Source organism: Callorhinus ursinus, unplaced genomic scaffold (genome assembly GCF_003265705.2).
Source record: "Callorhinus ursinus isolate GAN/ISIS: 27379988/994484 unplaced genomic scaffold, GSC_fseal_2.0 scaffold25, whole genome shotgun sequence".
Lineage (NCBI taxonomy): Eukaryota > Metazoa > Chordata > Mammalia > Carnivora > Otariidae > Callorhinus > Callorhinus ursinus.
Window position 1 is genome coordinate 10,557,861 of NW_027397087.1, and position 25,967 is coordinate 10,583,827.

At 48.7% G+C, this 25,967-nt stretch overlaps 1 protein-coding gene across 11 annotated transcripts in view; it reads right to left on the minus strand.

The window, feature by feature from the left end:
* Positions 1–25,967, minus strand: part of FRMD5 (FERM domain containing 5) — a 304,534-nt gene that overhangs the window by 30,719 nt on the left and 247,848 nt on the right. For all 11 annotated transcript variants that reach the window (XM_073876922.1, XM_073876920.1, XM_073876921.1 and 8 more), the window contains exons 2-5: positions 13,873–13,977; positions 9,192–9,234; positions 8,896–8,974; positions 685–782 (exon numbers count right to left, since the gene is read on the minus strand). In XM_073876922.1, the coding sequence (XP_073733023.1) occupies positions 685–782; positions 8,896–8,974; positions 9,192–9,234; positions 13,873–13,977 (325 nt within the window). The remainder of the gene's footprint in view (positions 1–684; positions 783–8,895; positions 8,975–9,191; positions 9,235–13,872; positions 13,978–25,967) is intronic.

The following is a 25,967-nucleotide window of genomic DNA, read 5'->3' on the forward strand; positions in this document are numbered from 1 at the left end:
CAATTAAGAGTTCAGTTTCTTTGATGGAAACTGATTTTAGTGCTGTGGTCTTGAACAATCTGGTGACAGTTTCAGGCCTAAGGACTAAGAGAAGTCTTGGAAGTGGCACTTAGGAGCCCCTGCACTTGATGGAAGGAGAAGGCATCACATACATGAAGAGTGCATACCTTTCCTGCTGTTTTGCAAAAAAAAAAAAAAAAAAAAAAAAAAGCCAGTCGGCATCAGCTGGATACAGAGTCAACCCTGCCTTATTAGGATGGATGCTAGGAAATGTGTCTGTTTCTTGTAAACATTCCAACTTTGACCACTCTGAATGGAAAGATCTCTGAAAGGGACACCAAAATTCCAAGATACTTCACACCTTTGAGATTTGCATGAAAGGCTAGGAAAAAATTGATTCAGATAACTCTCCAGAGTCTCAGTAACTCTGTCAGCCAAGGTAGAGGAAACCCCAGAGAGAGTCACAATGATCTGAAGGCACTGGCAGAAAGACCTTAGGCACAGTGTAGGGTTGAGTGGTTGGAGCTTTCTGGACCTAGGGAGTCTAGGCAAAGCCCTCTCATTCAGACTCTGCTTCAAGTCAGATACTGTTTAAACCCAGGAAGTAGTCATCTGTGGTAACTGAAATAATATAATCAGTACTTAGCATGAAAAGCAAAAATTCATCTTGTCAAAAGTCATTACCTTGAAGGATGTAAGCTGCTAACAAGGCAGCATCTGATGTTTTACAGAGGAGGCGGCCATGGTAGAGATCCCTTTTGATCTGTAGGAAGACTAAGTACCTGGAGAGAAAACAGAGGCAGGAACTAGAAAGGATTTCTCTGATGGCTTTAAAGACATAAGGATGGGATATAAGCCTATCAAAATTCTTGTCAGGGCACTTTTTTACTACATTAAAACAAACTTAAAATGTACCACAGAACAAATGGATTTTCCATTTTCCTGAAGACTTACAAGTACTTTGCCCCAAACTGATTTGGGGTCAATTCAAAACAACCTGTCAATTTCCTTCAGTAGCTCAAAAAAGAATTGGTGCTTCCTGGCAAAAGCACTGTGCCCCACTCCAGTGCTGGCTTTTGGAAGGAGCCAGCCCTGGCCCATTTGGTGCTGAGAAAGAAACCTGTGTCAGCAGAGAGGGGCCAACTGAACCTCTCTCTGCCGTGGATTCTGGCCGATGTTTCTTCCTAAGAAGCGGAACGGTGGGTGAGGGAACCAGCCCAAGGCCAAGTTCTTCCTCGGCTTACAAGACAACCTGCCTGTGTGTGGAACAGACTTTGATTATTGGCAGAGCTCAGCTGGACCTCTCAGGATTTGAATAAGCTATAAGAAGGGGCACCAGTGAAGGAAGCAGAGCAACTTGTGGCTGGTGTTTCTTCAAACAGAGAAAGCTCTCACCTCAGATGGAAGCAGGACAGCAAGAATAACAGCTAACAGTAGCTGATATGTATTGAGTACTTACTATCTGCCAGTCCAGGTCTTATGCACTTTACATGCACTGTCTCATCTAATTCTCACCTAATACTTTGAAATAGGTACTATCATCCCCCCCTTTTCTAAATTTAATTCTAGTATAATTAACATACAGTATTGTCTTATTGCCCCCTTTTAAGATAAGGGCACTGAGGCTTAAGTGATTTTCTCAAGGGTACACAACTGGGAAGTGGCAGAGCCAGGATGTGAGTTCAGGACTGGTTGGCTCTTGGTCACCATGTTATATGGCCCTCCTTGCATTATAACCGCTTCGAGGCTTCACAAGGAGTTGGGTGGACCCTGTCACAGTGGAATGGAATTGTTGGCTCTATTTTGAAATGTCTTTACAAGGAGTAGGTCTCTGATGTCAAAACTTTACAGGTGCCCTGAGAAAAGCAAAAGCCAAGGGTATCAAACCCTGATGTGTGTCACCTACCACAGTGCTGCCTCGTCTTGGGGCATCTACGGTTATTTAGAAATATGCCCACAGTGTCTTTGATACTCCTCATTTCCAGAAGTAGAGCTTAATTCTCTCCCTTTGGGTGTGGTTTGGACTTAGTGACTTGCTTCTAACAAACAGAATAAAGCAGAAGCAACACTCTCTAACATCTGAGACTAAGTCATAAAGAAGTGAATCCTCCAGTCAGACCTTCAGAGGACTGCAAGCCCATGAGAGACCCTGCACCAGGGCCACCCAGCTAAGCCACTCCTGAACTCCTGACCCAAAGAAATGGAGAGATAATAAATGCTTATCATTTTAAGCCAAGTTTTGTGGCACGCTGTTAGCCATAGATAACTACAGAACCTCTACGGGAGTAATGGAAATATAAAATTCCCCTAAACTCCATCAGGCTGAACCAAAAACAAGTTGGGCCCTCCCTGGACAACTAGAGGTTTCCACTACTGCTGTTTTCAGGCTGAAGAATAATACAGATGATTCTATGCCCATTTGATCCCGTGAAAATGCCCAAAAGAAAGAGGACCATTGACGGTGTAACTTCTGGGGTGGGGAGGGGTACCAGCAGGTGACTCTGAGAGGTGGGCTTACTGATTCAAGTAATTAACAAACAAATGCAGGAGCAATTAAAACTCTCCTAAGGCCTTGATACACAAAGTGTGGCCCACAAATCAGGGGGGTCAGCATCATTTGGAAGCTTGTTGGAAATGGAGAATATTAGGCCCCTCCTAGACCTACTGAATCGTTTTAACAATATCCCCAGGTGACTTATATATAAAGTTTGAGAAGCACTGTCCTAAGAATATTTGAAAGTATCCATCTAACCACATCAGGATGGATTGCTGTCTCCACACCAAAGGGAAGGTGAGTCTATAGTCTGGAAGTTGGTAAGAACTCTGCTCCTCACCCCCAACCACCATCAGCTACCCCACTCTGCCCCAGTGTTTGCCATGAAAAACGAAAAGAAAGAGACATGTGGAGTGAATAGTTAAGATGGATCTACCAGATCTACTCGTCTTCACTCTGCTTCCCCCAGTAAAATGCCACACCTCGGTATGGGAGAGTGGGAAGGAGGGAGGGAGGCAAAGCCGGGAAGAGGCGGGAGGGGGAGAGTGCTGCTTCGCCTCTCACTGCTCCAGCTCCCACCCTCCACAGGCTTTGGCAGGATGTGGAAGCAAACCTTTTGTCCTTTACTCACTGATCATCCCCTGGGCTTGAGTTCATATATCACTCCTTCTGTACCTATCTGTGTCCACAATTCAGGGACAGCACATACCTGACTAAAGGAGATATTTGAAAGGGACAACTAGGCTCTGGGCAGTGATTCTCAATGTGGCAGTGAGAACATCCCCTGGGGGGAGCACATCAGAATCTGTGTGTGTCTCTTGGGTTTGAAAGAGCCTTGCTGGAGCTTCTGATTTGCCCCCTTCGCCCCCGGGGGGACGTGCTCCTCCTGACCCTGAGAACCTTTGTCTTTATGAGGCATCTTTATTTATTTTTTTAAGATTTTATTTATTTGACAGAGAGAGCACAAGCAGGGAGAGCGGCAGGTAGAGGGAGAAGCAGGGTCCCCACTGAGCAGGGAGCCTGACGCGGGGCTCGATCCCAGAACCCTGGGATCATGACCCGAGCTGAAGGCAGACATTTAACCGAATGAGCCACCCAGGAGCCCCATGAGGCATCTTTATTGATGGGTGCATGGTGGGTGCCTCCAGTGAGCTAGAAAGGTACAGGCTTTCCACTGGCGAGTGGGGTTTCTTTAGACTTCTGGAGGTAGGACAGTACAGGGGCTCAAGGGTAAGACCACAGGAACGTTGTCAGGCAACAGAACAGCAATTGAAGGGAGTAGGGAAAGGGGAGGCAAGTCAATATCCTAAAAATAAAGCACAGCTTTCAAAGATAAGAAGTGAGCTCATGAAAGAATCGGCCATTAGCTTCAGGGGACAGAGCTGTACTAGGGGTCCCCCTCCCTTTTCTGCCATGGTACCTTTCATCAAGCTTCATGTTTTGTTCATTGAAGGTGGTAACTAATGAGTTGCTGTTGTTGGACATGAGAATACGCCCCACATGACTCATAGCATCCCTAGACCTATTCTCAAGAGAACATGGCATATTCTCGCCTGCCACACATGGGCCTAAGGAAGACTATCTTGTTGCCTGAGACACTGCTACTAGGGCCGCTTTGTTACCAGGGAAGAGATCACCTGCTGGGGCCACCAAGCCCAGCCAACTCCTGATGAGTTGGGTTACCCCATCTCAGAACCTCAGAACAGGAGTTAAAGAGCCTAATTCTCTCATATGTGAGGAAACAGAAGCCCAAACATGTAGAGTGACTTGTCTGAGGTGATACCGGGATCAGAATCAAGGAAAGCCTCCTGACTCAGGGCCTGATGCTTTTTCTACCTCCCTGGTAATTCAGTTAGTTATTAGAGAGAGAGGGGTCCTAAATGAAGTCAAGAGAACTCTGTCATCGGAGAGAAATTCTCATTAGAACCAAACAGACCAGACCAGAATTAAGACAACAAGCTTATTCCTTAGGACACTTCTTGAGTAGACTTTGCCAATCTCTTCCTGGCCTCATCTCCATTTTTGCTTTAATGCCAATGTTGTCCTAAATTAATGGAGGTGCAAATTGGGACTATCCAAAGGCAGAGTAAGTGAAAACCTAAAAAGACAGCCAAGGAAAACCTGTCTTTCTGTGACATGTACATCTCTCCAAGGTATTGGCTGTGGCACTGTGTTTTCTGATATCAGAGGGTGGAGATGAATCTACAGATGGCTCCAGAATTAAAGGTTCTGACCTCTGGAGAGAACTAGCATCTCCTGAAGAGCTTCTCCAAAGAGTTCTCACTTTGGCCCTGACTTTCCTTCATCAGATTCTTTGTCCCTGGCTTCCTCTATAATCTTTATTCATCTCCTTGCAGTCAGAGATGCTTTTTTTTTTAAATTTACTTTTAATATTCTAGGGAATCTGTACATCTTGTGCCTAGCTCACTTATTCACCCTTCCTCCCACCTATCATCCATCCATCCATCCATCCATCCATCCATCCATCCATCCATCCATCCAGTTCTGAGCACTTACATGTGCCAAGCACTGCCACGGGTGCTGGGAATACAGAAGGGAACAAGACAGAATCCCCACTCTTATGGAGCTTACATTCCAGTGGGGAGAGACAGCCGACAAAACAGTAACAAAACAAAATATTAATGATTTACTGAATGCATGTTGTGAGCCACCCACTGTACTGTTGTTTGTTGGTTGGTTGGTTTTAACTAGGCTCCACGCCCAATGTGGGGTTCAGACTCATGACCCTGAGATCAAGATTCACGTGCCACACTGACTGAGCCAGCCAGGGGCCCCCACACTGTACAGTTTAATGCGTACCCTCGCATGCAGTCCTCACGACGACTCTGGGAGGTGGCTACTGTTTTTTTCTTCCTGCTTCATGGATGAGGACATGACTGATTGGAGAGACTGTTGCTTGCCTTGTCTCACAGCTAGTTAAAGGACAACCTGGAATTTGAACCCAGTTCTCTTCGATGCGTTAGTCTGGGGTCGGCAAACTATGGCCTGCCACCAAAGTTTCCAGTGAAATACAACATTTTATTGGAATGCAGCCATACTCATTCATTTAGGTATCATCTCTGGCTGCGTTCGCACTGCAAAGGCAGAACTGAGTAGTTGTGACAGAGACCATATGTTGCACAAAGTCTAAAATACTTACTCTCTGGCCTTTTATAGAAAATGCTTCCCAGGCCATCTTAGCCTAAGGTAGGCTCAAGTGGTGTTCATCAAAGGAATTTATGACCTATAAACTCCATTCATTCTCAAATATATCCTGTCATTCGATTAATACTTTTTGTGAGCACCCCCACTCAAATGTGTCAGGCAGTTTGTTTCCTTAGAAGGAGGCGCCATTTGCACTGTTTCCTTCTACTATTTGACCTTTCCACAGAGTTCATACACCTGCGGTCCCTGTTAAATGCTAAATCTGGTGCCTAATCCCCATTTTCTCTGCCTTGTCTCTAGCTCAGACAAGAAAATCTATTTATTACTTTAAAAAAATGACAAAAGAGATTAATCAGGATTTGGCAACTAAATTTATCATCTGGGAAGAGTCCAAGAGATAAATTGAAGCACAGTTCTTTACTCCCTATTTCATCCCCTCCTCTCAGTCTGGCTTTATGGGACTAGCTGGGACGGCATTGAAATCGAGGGCCAATATTGCTAGGAAAAAACACACTGACAGCTAAATTAGTTTGGCAGGAAGGTGGCATGGAGGGCTGGCTCTAAGGCAGGAATGAATTACAGGTATTGAGTGAGGCTGGGGCAGGTACCCACTCTCTCAAGATCAGTAGGGACGTGAACGAGGAGAAAGACTGGGCTAATTCCAAGGTCTTCACAGAATGCCTCGGAGGGGGAGGCACGAAGACTCCATACCAGGCGCAGGCACCCTGTGCTTCACACTCCCAACAACGCCTGGAAAACGCATTCTAGGGAAGGCAGGCTGGTGAGGTGGAGAGCAAGGGGAGAACAGTCGAGGATGCTCAGCACTGGATGTGTGTGGAAGGGGGAGGAGCTCGCTCCCTTGTCAGCGCCTTTGAAGCCTGCTGACCTGGAGAGAGGCCTGGCCATGGCCCTCATGCTGTGCCACCAGGACTTGGATGACTGGCTAACTGGGATGGCTTTTTCTCTGAGTCCTCAAAAACTAGCTGCTTGAGTGGCAGGACTCTAGCTGGTCGGGGAAAAGGACAGAGGAGGAGTGGGGAATCTCAGAAAAGAAGTGCCTTTTAACCTCAGCAAAGGAGCGAAGCCAGAGCTAACTGTACCTGTGCCCCGTGTGGAGCCCTCGGGGGTCCAAGGACCATGTAATCCCCCTGGCTGCCTCTGCTCAGCGAAAGGCTTGCCCGGATGGCGGGGGGGCGCGGTTATCACAAAGTACAAGATCCTAGTGTAGGGGTCAGTTCTCCCAACAATTCCACGCGGGAGCTGTTACTCTTCCTCATTTTATAAATAGGGATCTGAAGGCCAGACAGGTTAAATAGCTTGGGTCCAAGGCCACAGAGCTGAGCAGTGACAGAAATAGGATCAGAGCTTCCAGGTCTATGCTGCTTTTTGAGTAGGAGAGTCTGTCCATTAGTATTATGGAGGAACATTTGATTTAGAAAATTGTATTGTTAAGAGCTCCTAAGGGCCAAGATAACCATATATTTTTGCCCTTTAATCAAATCAGAAAGCCATGTGTCTGCCGTGCTCTCACTGGCCGCTCACTGAGTTGTTAGAATCATCCCTGTCATCCTCACTGTTGGTTGTGTGAGGTGGAGACCAGGAGATCCTGAGGTGCGGTGTTAGGAGGCAAGGTGCCAGGTTCTCAAGAAAGAGGTGTTAAGTTTGCCCAGACACGTGGACAGGAGTGTGGGCTTCTGGGCCTGCCTTGGTATCATCACCTCTTTTGGCAGAGAAGCAGGTGGCGGGGAGAGGGACAGGTTCAGAGTGAGGCAAATACTCTGAAGGTCCTGAGCAGGGCAGGTTCACGCTCCTAAAACTATAGGATTGCTCCTGTACTTGGGTGAGCGAGGTGGGAGCCACAACCACTTCCGTGTGGATGAACAGAACCTGCCGTTTCCACGCCCAGTAAGGAGCATGAATGCCCTCACTGGCCTCAGAGCTTCAAAGTTGGTGCGTGTAGACTGCCCTGAGCATCCCGAAGAAACAACCTTCCTCGTCCTCCCGACGGCACTGCAAGATCCCCCCCAGCCTCCACTGGGACCCCCGTGAGAAGCCACTTTTCCTCTCTGTCCCACTTTGCTTCCTTCGCACTACTTAGCCCTGTTTCTTGCCCTCTTACTCTCCCCATTTCCTCGTTTTCCTTCTCAGAAAAACTTAAGCTCCTTTTATCTGACATAAAGCTAGTGGCACGCTCTTTGGAACGGGAAGGGAATGTAAGTCCATATTCCTTCTTCCTCCCTTCTTCCCTCCTCTTTCCTTTCTTTGGAATTCTCCCAAGCAGTTCAGGATCTAGAAGTAGATGGCAAAGGCTTACAGGACAGAGTCTCTATAACTGGCCACGGCCTCATCCCGGTCTCTGCGGTCTCCAGGGTTTTGGGGGGAAGTGGAAAGCGGCAGAGCTGTCTCTTCCTCAGCTCTAGGGTTCCCTGGCATCATCTCTTGCTCCAGGGCCCCGCCCTCTCTGAGGTAACACCAACATTCTGCTCAAGTCCAAATTAGATATTTCTAATATAAAATGAAGGATCCCTGGTACAGAGCATTGCTGAATCTCTGAGGCAAGACTTTCAGAGTGAATTTGGCTCATATATACAAAACTCTGGTGAAGCTTTGAAGCGCCTATTCTTTGACCCTCTTGTAGGATGACGTGGGCACAGAAGTTCCTTCTCATCCTCACGTGGTGCTGTGTCCATTCCGTGCAGCTGTGTGCCCGCCACAGAACATGACCCCCACAAGGAAGCGTTTATCATGGGCGGATCCGTCAGCACACTGGAGTTTATCCACTTGGATTTAAAATCTTCAGTGTTTCCCAGCTCATTTTGCAGTGTCCTGCTTTGGCATTTCCCGAGGACGTTAGGCCACCGGAGTCTATTTCAAGGAACATCCTCCTCCCCCAACAAAAGCAACCCACCTTCTCCAAAAACATCCATGGTGGCCACAGCCTTGGTAAAAGAAAAAAATGCTTTTGATTAAGTAATGACTCCAGGTCTCCTTATAGATGGCTAGTTTATGTGAAGTATTCACACTCCTCGAAGGAAAGCAGCTCACTCTGTTCCAGTTCCATTGAGGGGGTGAGCAAAGAAAGCATGTGGAAATGAAATACAGAAGAAGTAAGGTTATATTTAGGAAGATTTCCTTCCTTATAAGAGTGAGAAGCTTCCAAAATAGAGGATCTGAAAGACTCCAGTCCCTCTTTCCTCTCCAACAGGTCTCAGTGGCTGAGGGAAGTTCAGCCTTACCTGGTTATCTCTTCTTTCAGGGCAGCAGGATCTGCGGGGTAAAACTTCACGCGGAAACACATGGTGAATGGAGGCTGGGCTGCAGAGACAGAGACGTGCCTGTCTCAGGAAAGACCCTTCCCAGAGGAGGACCGGGCTTCCCTCCCCACTGGGATGCATCATAAGAAAGTCCTCACAGGTATAGGGCCAACTTATACAGGAACGGTGGACAATGACCAAGATGTACTAAACACGGGAGGCTTCATCCCACCCTCCCCAGGGGTGAGGCTCCCCACATTTTCATTAAGAATACTTACATCTCAATTGCTTCACCACAGACTTTGTAAACTCCAACCAATGCTGAAACAGAGAACACAGAACAAGAAAACCCGAATGAGAAGCAGTGTCAACTCTAACTTGTTTTACCCAATTTAAATAACTGGACAGATTGTAGCCCAGGCTGAGAGCAGCCCCAAAGTTTGTGATATGTAGGCTTGGAGAGCAGAGAGTGATAGGAGTTTTGGAAGTAAGCTCCCCATGGAACCAGCTGTGAAGGGGGAAGAGTTCCAGCTTCAGATGCCATTTCTGGGCTTCCCTGGCAATGCTGCCTTCCAAAGTAGGGTGCCAGGGTTCTGAGACGTATTTCTGGCGTACCAGTAGGCACAAGCGAATGCACGTATGTGTAATGAGGACAAAGCCCCACCTGTCTTGAGCAGGGAGACGCTGACATTAGTGGGTTGTGTGTGTTTGTGTTATGTGCCAGCTATTTTTTTTGGGGGGGGGGGCAGGGGTGGGCAGTGGGGACAGAGGCTATTGGTCGTGGCTCTAGAAAGTATTAACAGGTGGAATTTCATCAATGGTGAGAAGGCAGGGATGGCTGGTGCATCCTCCATCTTTGTTTGAGTAGCATATTGCCAACCCTTGTGTTAGGGCATACATACTCAGATTCCTTGGCATCCAGGGATGTTTAAAGTCTCAGTCTCATAAGATAACTAACCACAACTAATGTGTAGGATCATATCGTTTTTCCCTTGGATTTTCGTAGAGGCAGGATACAGTAGCAATACATTTTTTTTCCCCATGGTACTTATGTTTGTGGGAAGGAAGCAATGAGATCATTCTATAACTGTTTCCCAGTTCTACATGAATGCTTTATAAAATGCATTATTGATGTTTGTTGCTTTTATGCTAATCAGTAAGTTTGACAGTTTGCAGAAAGCTACAATGGCTGTTACTTGGGATTAGATTATCTGGAAGTAGACTGAAACCATGAGCCATAAGCTCTGTGAAGGCAGAAAACTGTCAGCCGCCGGTGCCCTGAAGAGTGTTCAAGATGCAGCTACCAAACGGACGAAGGAAGCGGGTCCATGCTGGGTCCACATCTCCCTCTTTTCTGGCTACTTCCATTTAGAGCAACATCTTGGCAGAACCTTCCCTCTGGCAGGAAAGCAGCCAGGGCCGTGCAGACAGCATCCTGGCCTCCTGCGGTTCCCAGCTCTCACCTTCTGGGCTGGGCTGTGGGTCACGAAGTTAATGGACCCACTAAGAGCCAGTTCCTCCGTCAGCTCCACATGGATAATCTGGGCTGACATTCTGCTCTCTTGCTTCCTCTGATCTGAGTTCCCATGAGGCTGGCAACTCATTATAGCCACTCAATGTGGTTAAGAGGTCCTTCTCACATTACACGGCCCACCGCGGCTTGGCTTCACGGGGAAGCAAAGGCAAGAGATGAAATTGCATGGAAACAAGTGGGGTTCGAGGCTGAGCCTGTGAAGGCGGAGGAGGCCCGTCTGATCGGAGCACATCGGAATTGTGTCCAGCTAGGAGAACACAGCGAGCGTCTGGGGCTCAGAATGCCCCCAGGCATCTGACAGATAGATTAAAATAAATAAACAATGGAAGATGGACACTACAAGGAAAGACCACGAGATGCGTTCTCAGCAGAAAGCAGGTGGAGCTGAATGACAAAAAGCCTATTCCCCTTGGCCAGGGCTGAAGAGGACTTCAGTCTGCACTGCAGTGAAAGGCTGGTGGAGATGGGGGAAGTGGGGGGAGAAGCGAAAGCTGTCACAGCTTGTCCAGGAGATTTTAAGGGTCTGGTAGAGAAATCAAGAGAAATCAGGATCCCAAAAAGAGAGAGATGGCCAGAGTAACTGGTAACTTTGTACCAGTAACAGAGTAAAGGGTAACTTTGCAGCGGTCTGGCTAAATCTGGGTCCCACAATCACTAGCAAATTGATAACAGGAGACTGGGGAGGAAGGGTCAGGAGGAGAGAAAAGAAGGTTCAGAGAGGGCAGTTTCCACCTGTATTTGGGTCATTGGGCCAATGTGGCATGATCTGGAGGCTCTGGTGGCTGGAAAGGGTGCCTCCAGTTTGAAAGGAGTCTGAGAGCAGGCTGGGGCCCTGGACCTGAGCCAGCAACAGGCTCCCCCCGTTGGTGCCCCAGGAGGGACCAGGAGCGTTCCCAGACCCCATGGACACCTGTGCAGAGCAGGCAGTGAGGGGGTGGATGTGAGCTTGGGTTCTGGTGCCCCAGGGGAGGACGTTTATTTTAAGAAACCTAAGGGAGCGGGGAACTAACCCCCTCCATTCTCTACCACGATTCAACCGATCTGGGGTAAAAATTTCCCCACAATTCTCAAGCACCTTTCCAAGCCTCTCTGCTCTCCTTACCCCTCAGCACAGTCACACAACTTCAAGAAACTGTCCGGTATGAATTCAGCTGGAACCTTAGAGCCCACACAGAGCCTGGCATCAGACAGCTCTGAGCGGGAGACTGGCAGTGCCATATGCCTTGGGCAAGTTACTACTTAACCTGACATTTTATTTCCTCAGCCAGAGAATGGCTGTTTGACTTGTGGATGCTCTGCTCATTTGCGTAAGGATTAAAGAACACGTGGGAAGCTCTTAGCTTCGTGCCTGATAGAACTCAGGGCTCAACATACATCGGCTGAAAGGCCTGGGTTTATGCTCAGTGCAGAGCCCAGCACACAGTAGCCCCTCCATAGAGGTTTATTTCCCCGTTTCTCCATTTCTTTATATTTCTCTGTCTCCTCCTGCTTTTGATCTTTATCCCCTCCATGTACTCTCTTATTGTTCTTAAGCACATTTTGACCTAACTAGAAAATAATGAGGATATGTTTTGTTTCTTTTTCTTCATAAGCCACTCTCTTCAGGAGATGAAGAGAACTTGGGGTAACCGGCCTACCCTCTTAAGAAGAAAACAGCTGAGACCAAAAAAATAAACAATAAGAAACCCCCTTGTAAAAACAGTCCATCATTTTATAGTGAATGGACACCTACAGCATGTGAGGAGATGTAGCTTCCTGGTATCATGGCCCTTTCGAGGTTCTAGAGCTAAGGACAGTATTTATGTCAAGACCGTGGAGCCTTCATAGGGCAAGGGGCTGACCTTACTTTCTAAACAGTGGTGATGCTCAAAATTCTGCTGAGCCAAGAGGACCAGAATACATCAGTGAAGGGGGCAGGGCTTTTCAAAAGAAAGGGACACAGCCCTATGGATTCTTTCTTTAAGCTAAAGTGTTCAACAGAAAACTCTAAATGTGACCTGGAGACACAGTGGCTCAGAGCATCAAAGAACAAAACAGCACTTGACTCTGGCATGCTGAGGGGTGTATCCATTCATTCATTACCTGTGGTCATGGGCATTGCTAGGGGACTGTGCCTTCTGGGGCTCTGAGGCCCCCAGTGACAACAGAGATGGAACCCATGTTTGGAGCTGTGAGGAAAATCAGTGGACCCACGGAAGGGGGACCCTCTGGCATTTGTGCTGATAATGTCTTTGGAGGATGGTAGACCAGAGTGGGGGGTGGGCAGGGGTATAGGGAAGGGAGACACAGGCCCAAATGCTTCTGCATACTTTCCCACTTCAGTGGGGGCACCAGAGAATACATCCCCACAGAAAGGAAAGGGCTGATGAAAAGAAGTTCTAGAAAGTGCAGATGTCTGCTAGCGGAGCAGCTGGGCAAGTGGAGGGGGAAATTTTTTGGCATTATACACCATGAACTCACCCACTCATCACTCCTTCAGCAAATATTTACTGAACGTCCACTACATTCTAGGCCCTGTGCTCGTTCTATGGGATGTAGTGCTGAATGAGAGTAAGTGCATGCACTCATGGAACTTCCATTTTTGCCTGGAACACAGGTAATCCAACAGGCAACCACAGCATGGCGTAGAAAGTGCTACAAGAGGGGGAGCACAGGGCCTGTGGGGCACACAGGAGGGACTCCTCGTTCACAGTGGGGGTGGGGGAAGAATCCCCGGAAGAAGTGCAAGTCCAAGCTGAGACATTACATGTGAGAAGGAGTCAGCCAGAAGTGAAGTGTGGAGTGTGGAGAGGTGAGGAAAGGGAGGAGATGTTCTGGGCGGGGGGACTGTACAGGTGGAGGCTGTGGGAAGAGAGAAGGATGGCATCTGGAGAGCCAAGCAGGGAGGAGACCGGTCAGGGCAGGCTGGAGCCTGGGGGTGATGGACCTGTTCTCATCTCCGTCTGGAATAAGCCCCGTGTCTGTGGAGCAGAATGAGAACGGAAGCATTTGCAAGGTCCTCAGGGGCCCATGTCAGTTTGGCTCTATCTCTGTCCTGCCCAAACTGGTGGAAGGTGGGGCCCTTCCCAGCCAGAACTGTGTGGCTCAACTCAGTCACTAGAGAGTGGGCGGGAGAGGCTTAGCCTGTGACCTGTGCTTGGAGACAGTAACACCAGCCCCGCTGCTCTGCCGCCAACCGGGCAGCTTTGGGCAGATCATGTCAGCCCTCTAGGCTGCCAATCTCAGCATCTGTGAACGGCAGGCCACACTCGCTGAGCTCTGCCCAGGTGGCTACGTGATCTGAAGAGGTGACACCCAAAGCAGGGCCCGGGGGGCCACTCATCCCTGAGGCTAAACTCAAGAGTATGAGTGGCAGTCCAAGGACTCAGGCCACTGACCAACCCTCAGTAGGTCAGTGAATATTTGCGCTTCAAATATTGACTTACCCGCTGCTTGTCTGGGTCCACAAAGCGGATCCCAAAGTAGTCTTTCTCAAGAAGGTTCAGGTGGTGGCAAAGAAGGTCAAACAGGTACTGGCCCTTGGCATCTCTCTGCAAAGAAAGCAAGCTCCATGGAGACACGATAGGGCTTCTTCAGTGTAACTTCATTTTGATTGTCATTAAAAACCATTCAGGGGCGCCTGGCTGGCTCAGTCGGTACAGCAAGAGACTCTTGACCTCAGGGTCATGAGTTCAAGCCCCACCTTGGGCCTAGAGGTTACTTAAAAAAATTGTCTAGAAGTTGGATGAGGATATGAAAAGGGCACGTATCTGTAACCATGTCCTCCATATTGTGATGCATTAGACAGTCTCTCAAGTTCCAAGGCTTTTTGCACCTGGAAGGAACCCAAGAACCCTTCAGTCCACAAAGATGTCACAGAAGTCAGAGGAGAGTCGGATAAGCCCAGTTGCAATCTCAAATGCACGAAGCTTTCCTGAACTCACGGGAGTGGGGCAAGTCATTGTGGGATACACTGAGTCCAGCTGGTCCTGCCTCTAACATGGATCCTGAATCCACCCACTTGTCTCCATCCCCATTACCCATGGTCAAGCCACCACCATCTCTCAACACCCTCTCTCCACACAGCAAACATGGTGACCACAATTTAGACACGGGAGCTTTTTTTGCTGAATATGTAACACAGGCATACTAATATATTCGACCGTACAAAAGGATACACCATGAAGAGTAGGTCTCCCTTCCATCCCGGTCACCCTGTGCCTCAGTTCCCCTCCCCAGAAGCAACCCATGACCAGCTCCTTGTGTGTTCTTAATGTGGGATTTTATACACGGGCAAGCCTATATACTATCACTTTTTAAAATATAGTGGCAGCATATTTTATGCTGTATTCTATTTCTTGTCGTTGTTTTTTTCTCCTACCAAGGGCATCTTGTGAGTCCTTCTCTGGCAGTACATACAGACATGCCTCACGGCTTTGAACTGCTGCAGACCGCTGGGATGAACCCACACGTACGTACCTGGCTCCATATTCGTGGAATTCGTTTCTTATCCGCTATTACAGACAATGTGGCAGTGAGCATACGGTGGTCTTTAATTAGGTTACCACTCTTGCTTAACACTGTCAGCGGCTCCCTGTTGCTCTCAGAATGAAACCTAAACTCTGACCATGGCCTCCAAGGTGCTAACACCCTAGCTTGTGCCTCCTGTGAACTCCTCCTGCATCATTCCCGTTGCTGCTCTCTCGCCACGCCTTCTCTCCCTGATGCTCCAAGGCCTTCCAGCCCCGGGTCCCTGTGTGCCCTCCGCCGGGACTGCCCTTCCTCCAGCTCCTCCCATGGCCACTGCTTCTCTCCAGGTCTCAGCTCAAATGTCCCCCCTGCAGAGGGGCCCCTCCCAATTATGATCTCATTTATCCTGTGTATTCCCTTCACGGGACTTACAACGATCTGTAATTATCCTGTTGGTTTTTTTACTTGTTTATTTATTGTCTGCTCCCTTGCTAGGCTGTAATTTTCATGAAGGCGGGAGCCCTCCCCCAGAACTTAGCATGGGGCCTGGCAGATGGCAGCTAGGTCCTCAACAATTATTCACTGAATAAGTGAGCAACTGAATGAACAGAAGGTAGAGGGTTGGCTAAAAGTTTTCATAAATTAGGAAATTAGGCCATTTCTAAACCTTTAACTTCTCCTTCTGGGACCTGTGTCGGTATCCAGGATGCGCTGGGAGAATGACTTGCGGGAAAGTGTCAAACTATCTGGAGCTCCGCAAGGTAGTGCTCTTGAGGCCTGTCCCCATTGGTCCCTGCGGCTCAGCGGAGACGATCATCTCCGGGGGGGACTGTGTCTCATTTTGCATCCGAAATCAAGGCTGACTTGTAGAATCCGAAGTATCTCACCTGTGTGAAGGCCCAAGGGCCTGGTGCTGCTCCAAGAATGGGCGACCTTTCAGACCTCCACGAAAGGTTTACACCTCACCTCTTCCCTTCTGCCAGCTCACCCTATACTTTCCAAGACGAACTAGGGCACGATATCCAATCTCTCAGCAAATATCTTAAGAAGCTTATCCTTGCAGGATTGGAAGGATGAGTGAGTAGACAGCTCAAGTAAGGAAGGCAGTGCCATTGGGCACCTCCCTTCCTCTTCTGCTGGCCCCACACTCCCTCTTAACACAATCCCAAGCAGCTGCCCCAACTCTTACACCCTTTGATCTCCCACCAGAAAGAGCTACTCTGGTTATGAATCACACTGGGACTTCTGGGCAGTGGGTTACAAACCAGGTTTTGCAAAAGACTCTATGAACAACTGTCTTTTTGAGCAGGGACTGCTCAACTATTTCCTCACTGATACCCCAGAGTGTGTGAAGAGCTTAAACTCCTTTTTTAAGTTTCTTCTGGGAGCAGAGGAAATGTTTAACTCTATCCCAAGCAGTATGTGCTGTACTATTATCTCTCCCAGAGCAACTGGAATAGAATATTGAGAAGCAGTTGCATACTGTGAATATTTTTCTCTCAAAATTTTACTTTGCATGGAGGTGGCTACTTCATGGTGATCAGTTAGGGTGCGTTTTAATGGCTGATGTAGTTCCCTTCCGTCCCTACAACAACTATATTAGCAGGAGCCTGGGGTAGCCATGGGGAAAATGTGCCTTATGTGACAGAAATCACAAGAACTTTTAATAAGAATCATGTCTGCCATAAAAATAACTCATTTGCAGGAGCGGGCAACTCGGATACACTCGTACGGACCTTAGTTGGCGAGAACTTTATATTCAGTAGATCCAAACTCATTGTTCTCCCATTTCACAGGAAGAAAAAGCAAACATGGCTTTTCTCATCAGATAGTTAAAAAAAAAAAATCCCATTATACTTCCTTTATATCAATAGAACAGGATCTTTTTTCTTGTGACTTTTTAGCATCTGGTGAAACTCCTGCTCCCCCCATGAAGTCATAGCTCCCTCAGGTTTCATTTACCGATGGTAGATGCATGGTTTTGAGCTACAAGGCTCTTATGAAGACTAATGAAGAGAAGCACCTTCCTTTACTGTTTCTCTGAGGCTGGAGGGTGGGAGGTGAGGGGAATGGGGAGAGAGGCAGGAACAGAGTCCCTCCTGATGGCAGAAGTCCATCAAGTTTATTTTTTTTAAAGATTTTTTTTTTTACTTTATTCATTTGACAGAGAGAGAGAGAAAGAGAGCGAGAGAGCATGAGCAGGGAGAGAGGCAGAGGGAGAGGGAGAAGCAGGCTCCCCACTGAGCAGGGAGCCCGATGCGGGACTCAATCCCAGGACCCCAGGATCATGACCTGAACCAAAGGCAGATGCTTAACCATCTGAGCCACCCAGGCGCCCCTCCATCAAGTTTAAATTCCTGGCAGAAACACAAGGCAGCATCACCTCAGAGCGCACTGCCGGGGCACCTTTCACAGAGGGTTGCAACCGCCCCTCTCTTGGAGCACTCACGCCAGGAGCTGGCGAAGTGGCCTCAGGCAGCCTTGGGGCAGGGAGTCACAGTCAGCTGAACTGCCATGGTGGCCTCCCTACGAGAAGCCATTGGCAGGGGTAAGTATAGGAATTTTAAACTTCCTGGCCTTGTACTTTCAGATGCCAGCCAGCTGTGTCCTAGGATCCTCTTTCTGTGGTCTCCCTGTACTACATCTGGGGCTTTCTGGAATATTCTGTGGTAGCCGAGTCTTCTCTTTTGGTGGGATGGCAAAATCCAGTGAGTATTGTCTTCTCTTCCCTTTGCATACAGTTGCTCTGACACCACAAGCTGAACCGTGTGTTGTATGCTGAATGTTGTGCCATTGATTACACTGGGGAAACAAGCACTTGCATTGACAGGTGATTAATGTTTATCACAAAGTCAGGGCTCCAAGCCTGAGGATGTTTATCTTCAGGACAAGTGAGCTGTGGCAGAGCACCCAAATCCAGCTAAGCCTCTGAGGTTATTCTCTTGCCAAAGATATTACTGGGTCAAAATAACTTACTAAGCATCCATTTAAAAAATCAATTTATATTTTGTGAACCACAATTGTACGTATTTGAAAATAGTACCTTGTAGTATTTGAAAATAATAGTGCATATACAGGCAACCCATTTACTCTCTCTGTATGGTGTGCAGAATGATGGATGAACTCCTTAGAATCATTCTGCAACTCTGAGGTTGGGAGAATTCATACTCTTGCTCCTCCCCTGGAGCTCCAGGCTCTGGTTCTCTATTCTTCAAGGAAGAGACAGAGGCAGCAAGCAGTAAGCAGGTGTGGGCGAGTGACCTAAACTTATTCAAGGTTAATTGCATTTTCTGCCTCATAATCAATAACTTTGGACAGGAGAGAAGCTTTATTCTAACCCATCGTGGGGTCAATCCCAGGGACTCTGGCATAGTGCATCCTGATCAGAGGAGCTAACATGTAGAAAGCCCCCCACTCATTAGGCCTCACCTGATTCAGTCAGCTAACCTGTGAGGTAGGCAGATTTTACGTGTAAACTACCTGAGTCTTGAAGAGAGCAAGAGCGATCACAACTTCCTCAGGCCCTGGGCTACGTGCTATTAAAGAGGAACCGGCCACGGTTTCCTGGGCCCTTAGAGAAGGCAGACGTGAGAGGGAGGGTAGTAGGCAGTGGGCATCTGCAGTCCAAGAGCACAGGAGCCCAGGGGTGTCAGGAGGGGATGCCTAGAGGAGAAGGCAAGGGCTGAACCAGTTTTCCTTAGGCACCTGACAGGGAAGGATGCGGCTGCAGGGGTGGGACAGCATCGCAGCCTCTGTTCTAGCTCAGCTTTATATTTAAATTTCGTACAGGCCAGAGAAAGACTGCTTTCTTTATCAGTGTCCTCTGAAGGCATGTGTGCGCCAGTGTCTGCCAGGTTCAGGAGCAGATGATGTGGAATGCACTTGAACGTCACAGAGGGACGGCCACGGTAGCTCATCTTCTCAGGGCCATGGCATGAGTAAGCTGAGCCAGAAAGTGTGAATCAATTCCTGGGGTGCAGTCCTGCCCCTGTGTTCACACGCTACACCAGCCCAACTTTCTGAGGGGAGGGAGGACAAGGGGCCCTGAGTACTAACAGCCCGGGGCGGGGGGCGGGGGGGGGGGGACAGATTTCTTAACATCAGCACCTTCCACGCTCATTTGCATTTTTCTTTGAAGGGAGGGAACCCCTGCTGAGCTCCTGGCTCAGGAGTCAGCTTTTCTTGCTTAGTCGGAAGCCAACAGAACCTGTCCAGGAACTGCTGAGGCGGCAACTAGAAGAGCCGCCAAGCTCACTCGGGGAGAAGACAGAGCAGCTCATTCCAGGGAGCAGTACAGCCGGTCACCCCAAATGCAGCAAACTCACAGGGGAGCCCGACTCGGCATGCTCTTGGCTCCTTACTCTCAGAGGAGACAGATGGCTGAACTCGGTGGGTAGGCCCAAGGATGGGGCCCATGCAGGCACTAGGGATCCAGGCCGAAGTGTCAGGAGCCATGCAGCCAGGGGAGCCAGAGGGCCATGGGGTCCCCGGGGAGAGGCCAGGCTCCAAGTGGAGGGAAGTCAGAGTTCAGAAGGAGAGAAGAGTGCTCACCCTGACTCCTGCAGCCACTGGCTCACCTAGTTCTTACTAAAGATAGCAACTTCCTGCCCCAACACCACCTCCCCCCATTTGACGTGCAAACTGAGGGAGTTGGGGTGACTTTTCTGATGCAAAGAGCTATCTGTAGATTCAGATGCCAGGCATGGTGCCTCAGGGAGTCCTGCTGGCAGTCCTCACTCGGGTCAGAGAACCGGCTTAGCTCAGCGCCACATGGTACGGCCTGCAGAGGATGCACACTTGGGGTGGGGAAAACACATTCAGTCTGGAGCATGGAGGTCACTGTGTGCAAGCCAATGTCATGGGAGGGAGGACGAGGGCTCCGTCAGCACAGATGGCCAAACCAGACTCAACAAGATCAATTAAGACCCTCTGAGCAGAACCTTCAAACCTGCTGTTGTAGAGTCTGAGAGCAGGGCTAAGGGGAAGGCTAGACTTATTGAGATATCAGCGGTGATTTGAGAGGCCAGGCGTCCCCATGCCTCTGCGGGTTCCTTGTGTCCAGTGAAGTTCCTGGGAAGGAAAACACTCTGAGCTGGGCCCGAAAAAAAAGCAAATTTGTCTATCTTTCCCACAGGGAGGCCAGTTTTACAAGTCACATGACCCTTAGAAGCATCACTGTTTCTTGCTATCGACTGGGTAAGTTTTGGTTGTATTTTTCCAGCTAGCGCCGAATATCTCTATGGACTAGTCATGTCACAACTGCAGAATTACTGAAAACTCAGCAAGGCTTATTAGAAAAAACTCAGTACTTCGTATTTTTGCACTTTGTGAATCTCATATTCTCTCTTACACACACACCCCGTGCCTCTCATAACATGTTGCTTCAGATCACTTGTAAAGAAATCCCAGCATTTTGGGGCAAACAGACCTCTCCCTGCCCCCCACCCTAAAGATAGTTTAACAACTCATTTTATTGCCTCCCCGCTCCTTCTCTTTTGCAAAGGGCAAATGCCCATGTTATTTGGCAAATCTGGGTATTTCTGGGGCTGTAGGGAGTGGTCTGGGTGGCCAGGGTCAGAAATACGGCAAGCTCAGTAATCTAACTGGTTCTCTCAGCCCTGTAGCTATTCCTTCAATTTCCCTCCCTCTCAGCAGAAAACTGTTTATTTGCCTGTACCAACAGACAGGACGAATTCTGAGTTGGACACAGCCCATAAAGGAAAGAGGCCAGGATTTCTGAGTCCTAGTGCAGTCTCCTTTGTAGCTGTCCTCTCGGGTCACACATGTTCCCTAGAAGTTGAGATGGGGGCAAAGGGGACAGGGAGAGGAAGGGCTCTGGGAAGGAAGGTGGTGGAAGCCCTGGGGATGAGCACCGGGCTTGGAGTCAGGGCCCTGCTCTGCCATGTCACACCTGTCCCCCGATCTCTCTGAACTTTCGTTTCTTTATCCAGAGAACAAGGTTAATACCACATCTCCCAAAGGATGATTGTGAGGCTTAAAAACAAGAGACATAATATACATAAAAATCCTGTGTATTTTTCCTACCAAATTCCTCTGCTTCCTGGGACCTGTTCTTTCCTTAGGCTGCATGGATGTGAACATGACAATGTCTTAGCAATGATACACGGCACTCACTGAACAGCAACCAGTCCTCCCCGGAGAAGAACACTCAGGTGGGTTCTGGCTCTCCATCAGCCTGTGCAATGTACCCTGGCTGATGGGGATGGCCAGCATTTTGGAAATCTGCCCCACAGGGCTCTCAAAGCACGAATTTGTGTTTTCTCCATATCCCAAGACCATTTTCCCAAGACTAGGCTGGAAGAAGGGTAGAAAATATCAAATATATGCCATCAACCTAAATCCCTCCGGGGCCTGACAGCTTCTACTCAGTGCCACGGAGACAAAGAGCATCTTATGATGTGCTCTCGACACGTTCCTAACACTTAGGAAGGAGGAGGTGAGTGCGGTGGGGGATGAGATACGATACAATCCCAATAGCTGCTATACCTTTTAATGCCTTGGCATTAATGAGAATTAAAAGCAAAAAGCATTTGGCAAAATATATTTCATTAAATTAACCCAGAGCCGCTCAACAAACATAACTGGTGCTCTCTGGTGTTAAAGCTAGGGGAGCTGTTTTCTCAGACTCTTCCCTGGCACAATCCTCAGGTGACTGCCCAACTTGTTGGCACAGAAAAGGGGAAGGATGGACAAGTAGAGCCCATAGCTCTCTGACTGGAGACTCGAGTTCCCCGGAGCTCATTCAGCCACTCAGCCCCTGGCATTTGCAGCTGGGAGAGACAGGGCATGCTCATTGCCTCTCTTGAGAAGGATGGCCAGGGCTGCCCTTGAAAAGCCCCTCATCAGAACAGTAAGAGCTCTGAGGTCGGGTGCCGGGGCCTGACTCTCTGTGGTCTGTGATCCTGGGGTGGGGGGCCCCACCTCCATGAGTGTCTCCCTTTTCAGCACAAAGTGGAAACCACCTCACTGGCACAACACAACACAACTGAGAGTTGTGGGAGAGGACAGAGGCAGCTGGGGCCAGGGGCCAAACAGATGGTAGAGAGATGGTTTACTGTACAAGTGCCGAGGCCCGGGAAAGTTACACAACAAACCCCGGCTCTCCCAGCAGTGGCTGTCCCTGTGGTGGAAGGGGATGGGGGGAGGGGCAAGCTAGGAGGCAGATGGCCAGCTCACTTAGAAGCAGAGTTTCCTTGATAAACAGCAAATTCAGAACAACACCAGTGGTTCCCAAACTTCAGCCTGCATCACCTGGAGGGCCATTAAAACAGAACGCAGGTCTGCTCTCCTAGGGTTGCTGGCTCAGTGGGTCTGGGGTGGGCCTGATAACGTGCATCTCTAACACGTTCCCAGGGGATGCTGCTGCTGGTCGTGGACCAGTGGATCCGATCCACCCTTCTCCGGCACCCGCTGATCCCAAGCTGCTCTGGGAGCAAAGACCTCAGGGATGAGGGAGGAAACGCAGATATTTGTTCCGCCACAGCCCAGCTCAGGCAGCCAAGTTCTCACTCGTGTTCAGCCCTCACAGTGTCACATACCAAGAGTACCGACTTTAGAGCATTAGGCTTGCCAGGGAAGTGCTGTGGAGAACTCTGCTCCTTCCTGCCAGGTTTTCAAATTCTGCCTTTTATGACAGTGCCGCCTGGAAAGTTCAAGTCCCCAATTACCATTTACTTCCGTTGGCTAAGGAGCTCAAAACTCACTGCTCTTTTGCCATGAGCTAGATCATCGCAAAGTAAAGCCCGCAGTTACCCTCCAAACCTAATTCAGAGAACAAGCCCCTTCCCACCCCAATTCTGCTGTCATTGGCAGGGAGTCTGTTTCAGAACATCTCCCCTCCTAACCTCTAGTGTCTCTTGTCTAGGAGGTGGGTTGGGAGCTGCCCCATACCTATGCCTACTGCTGTCTTCCCTCCGTACCTGAGCTCTTCCGGCTTCTCAGTCAGACCTCCATCTTGGTTGCCGTGAGCCGCCTTCTGCTTCCTCTCTCTTTTCCAGGAGAGAATCCAGCTGGCCCTCCGTCGGGGGTGGGGAAATGGGTGGGTACAGAATATGTGCCCCAGAGATGCAATTCCATGCCCAGAAGGCAAGTCGTCTGTATTCAGCATAGATCTGGGAGTCAGGGGCAGGAGGGGAGTGATGGGAGAAAGGAAAGGCACATTCTCGGGCAAGTCATTTTCCTCCATGAGCCTCGGTTTCCCTCTGTGTACATGATCTCACATCTCCTATGTGCCCCAACTCTCTGATTCTGTTATTAGTTGACCGGAGTATTCACACTCCAGGCCCATGTTCTCTTCAATGAGGATAAAAAAAAAAAAAAAAAAAGTTTAACAGAAAACTCTAAACAGGTAGCTGTAGAAGGTAGAGGTCTAACACATTTATCGCTAGTTTAATTAATTTAAAAAACTCAAGGCTGTTGCTCAAAGTAAATGGAAAGAGTAACTAAACAGAATTCATTCAATTCTAGAAACTGCCTCTAGCAGGCCTGAGACAGTAAAGGCCATTGTGTGAAACTATTATCTTGCTATGAGGCTATGAGTCTGGTCATTTTCTATTCCACTGTGAGCGATGGAAAAATCCCATTAGATCATCCATTGCACATCTCTGGCCTCATACAGTGAGGACTGTTGCAGAATCTCCTCAGGATGGATCCTGAGCCTCTACCTCCCTCTCCTCTCCAAGCTCACTGTTTCCTCGACTATAACCAGAGTGGCAGTGGGGCTCCTGAATTTCTATATGCAAGGGCCTTTGGGTGACAGTCTGGCTATTTTATTTGCACAGCCCTGTATAGAAGATTAACTCTTCAATGGTCCAATAAGCAAGGGATAGGGAATGACAGAGATGGGAAGGGGCTGACAAAATGTCCCTTCCAACCTCATCCTGCACTGTCCTAAATTTACTCAGAGGCAGAGCCTCTGAACCAGGGCTAAGGTAGAAGCTAACGGCGTGACTGTGAGGCAAGTGCCTCTGGGTCCATGAACTTTAGTTTCCTGAGGCTTCTCCCAGATGTAATACTTCAGTGGCTGAACAGCAACAGCTGCCTCCTGGTCTATAAATAATTCTTGGGCTTGGAAATGTATCTGCTAACATGCACTGAGGGATGACCAGATCCCCAGGGCATCAGGCAAAAACATGGTCCAGGCCTTGCAGTGTGATGGAGAAAACAAACAGAGGAGGCAAGACTTGTGGAAGTATGTTGCTGCCTCTCTGCAGTTTTTCAGCCTGAAGAGCAGGAATGAGAGCAGGGGAGGCAGGAGCCTCAAGCCCAGCAGCACCCCCGAGGCCTCTGGCACCTTCCTGTCATCTCTGTACAGCAAGGCCACCAACACTGAAACAAAGAGTCCCCTGAGGGCTGCGCAGCAACACTGGCCGAGACGTCGCTACTGAAAAAAATCTTGCACATCTGCTGCAAGCTGAATATTGTGTAATTTGAAGGCCAAACAGTGGATGACAAACCACTGGGACAAACACTCAGTTCAATATATATCTATTGAGGGCTTCCCTTGGGCCAGGCCCTGCTTGAGCATTCTCAGGGTTGCAGAGATGGGGATTTGGAGACATGAAAAAGGGACTTGGCAAAAAGTCATTTTCTCTGCTCTCATCTCATGGCACTCACCACCCTATGTACGACCGCCCTGTGCTACTGCTGCCCCTCCCACCCTCACGTCCACATTCCTCCCCATCACCAGGAAAGACGGAGCGTGGTAGCCAGTGTCTACACGCTCGGTGCACAGCTCCGTGACTTGTACGTGACCCTCAGGAAGTATCTGAGGGTCAACTACTATATGATATGACCAGGCTGGTAGCTCTTCCCTCCGGGCCAACCCCTAATACCCACTGAGATCAGGGTAGGAAGGAACAGAGAAGGACCATGTTGGGATGAGACTATTCCTGGAGATGGAGTCCCTGTCCAGAGCAGAGTCTCACCTAACCCTGGAAATTCATTGCAGGATTGGTCTCCCAGATACTACCTTTTGTCTAGTTTTCTGCTTCTAGCTCCCAAAGGCTATACTTGAGTGGGACAGGGAGCTCCCAGCCTAAATACCACTGGGCACCAGAAAGGTACCTACAGTACAGCCCAGCTCCAAAATAACTGTTTAGGCCACAGTCATTAGAAAGGAAAACATGGGTCTCCTTCCAGGAAGGTATCTAGCTGGGTCCTTGCCATTGGAAAGGGAATTAAAAGTTCAATACTGGGAAAAGACTAATCATTACATCTGCTTAATTAGATTGATGTGAATGTCATAGCCAAGTTCTTTTTAGGGAGTTGATGTTAGAAAACATTTACAGGCTCCTGGGCTCACATGGAATAGATTTAGGGTGTTTTTAACTTCTGGAAATTATCAAATGCCTTCCTACGGCAAATTTCATGTGTCTCTCGGGATTTCTTCCTTCCCTTACAATTTTTCTGATGCTTTGCCTGTCTTTCTAAAATATTTCCTGACACCTGGCTAAGGTACCACAGGATCATCTTCAGGCTTCAGCTCCTTAGACCAATGGGTGATTCATAACACAAGATTGGATACCTGCCTTATCCCTTGTCAGAGGTCAGGTTCCTCAGGAAGTAGAGACTCTGGAATAAATTTTAGCATGCAGGACATGTTTCAGAAGCGCTCTTGGGATCAATGCCCATGGCAAAGAGTGGAGGGAGGGTGGTGTAGGCAGAGGGAGAAGCTGACCTGGGATGCAGGCCTGGTATCCACCTGGCTGATCCACGGGGAGCTCTGGAGTTAGAATGGCCCTTCAGAATTGTTCCAAGTTGAGTCAAAATAACCAGGCCTTTTATACCCCTGCCTCGAGAAGTCACTGGATGTGGACCACTGCCAACAGCACTCCCAGGGAGACCAGTAGGATGTCAGAGTTCATCACATCATTCTCGACACAAAGCCAAAATCGTAACTGCCATTTCCTAAGAGTTTATCATGTGCAAAGCATTCCACCAGCAGTATCACTAATGTTAACAATAATTCCACAAGGAACGTTTCTATTAACCCCCATCTTACAAAAGAAGAAACTAGGTCTTAGTGGAGTTACATGACATGTCTAAGACC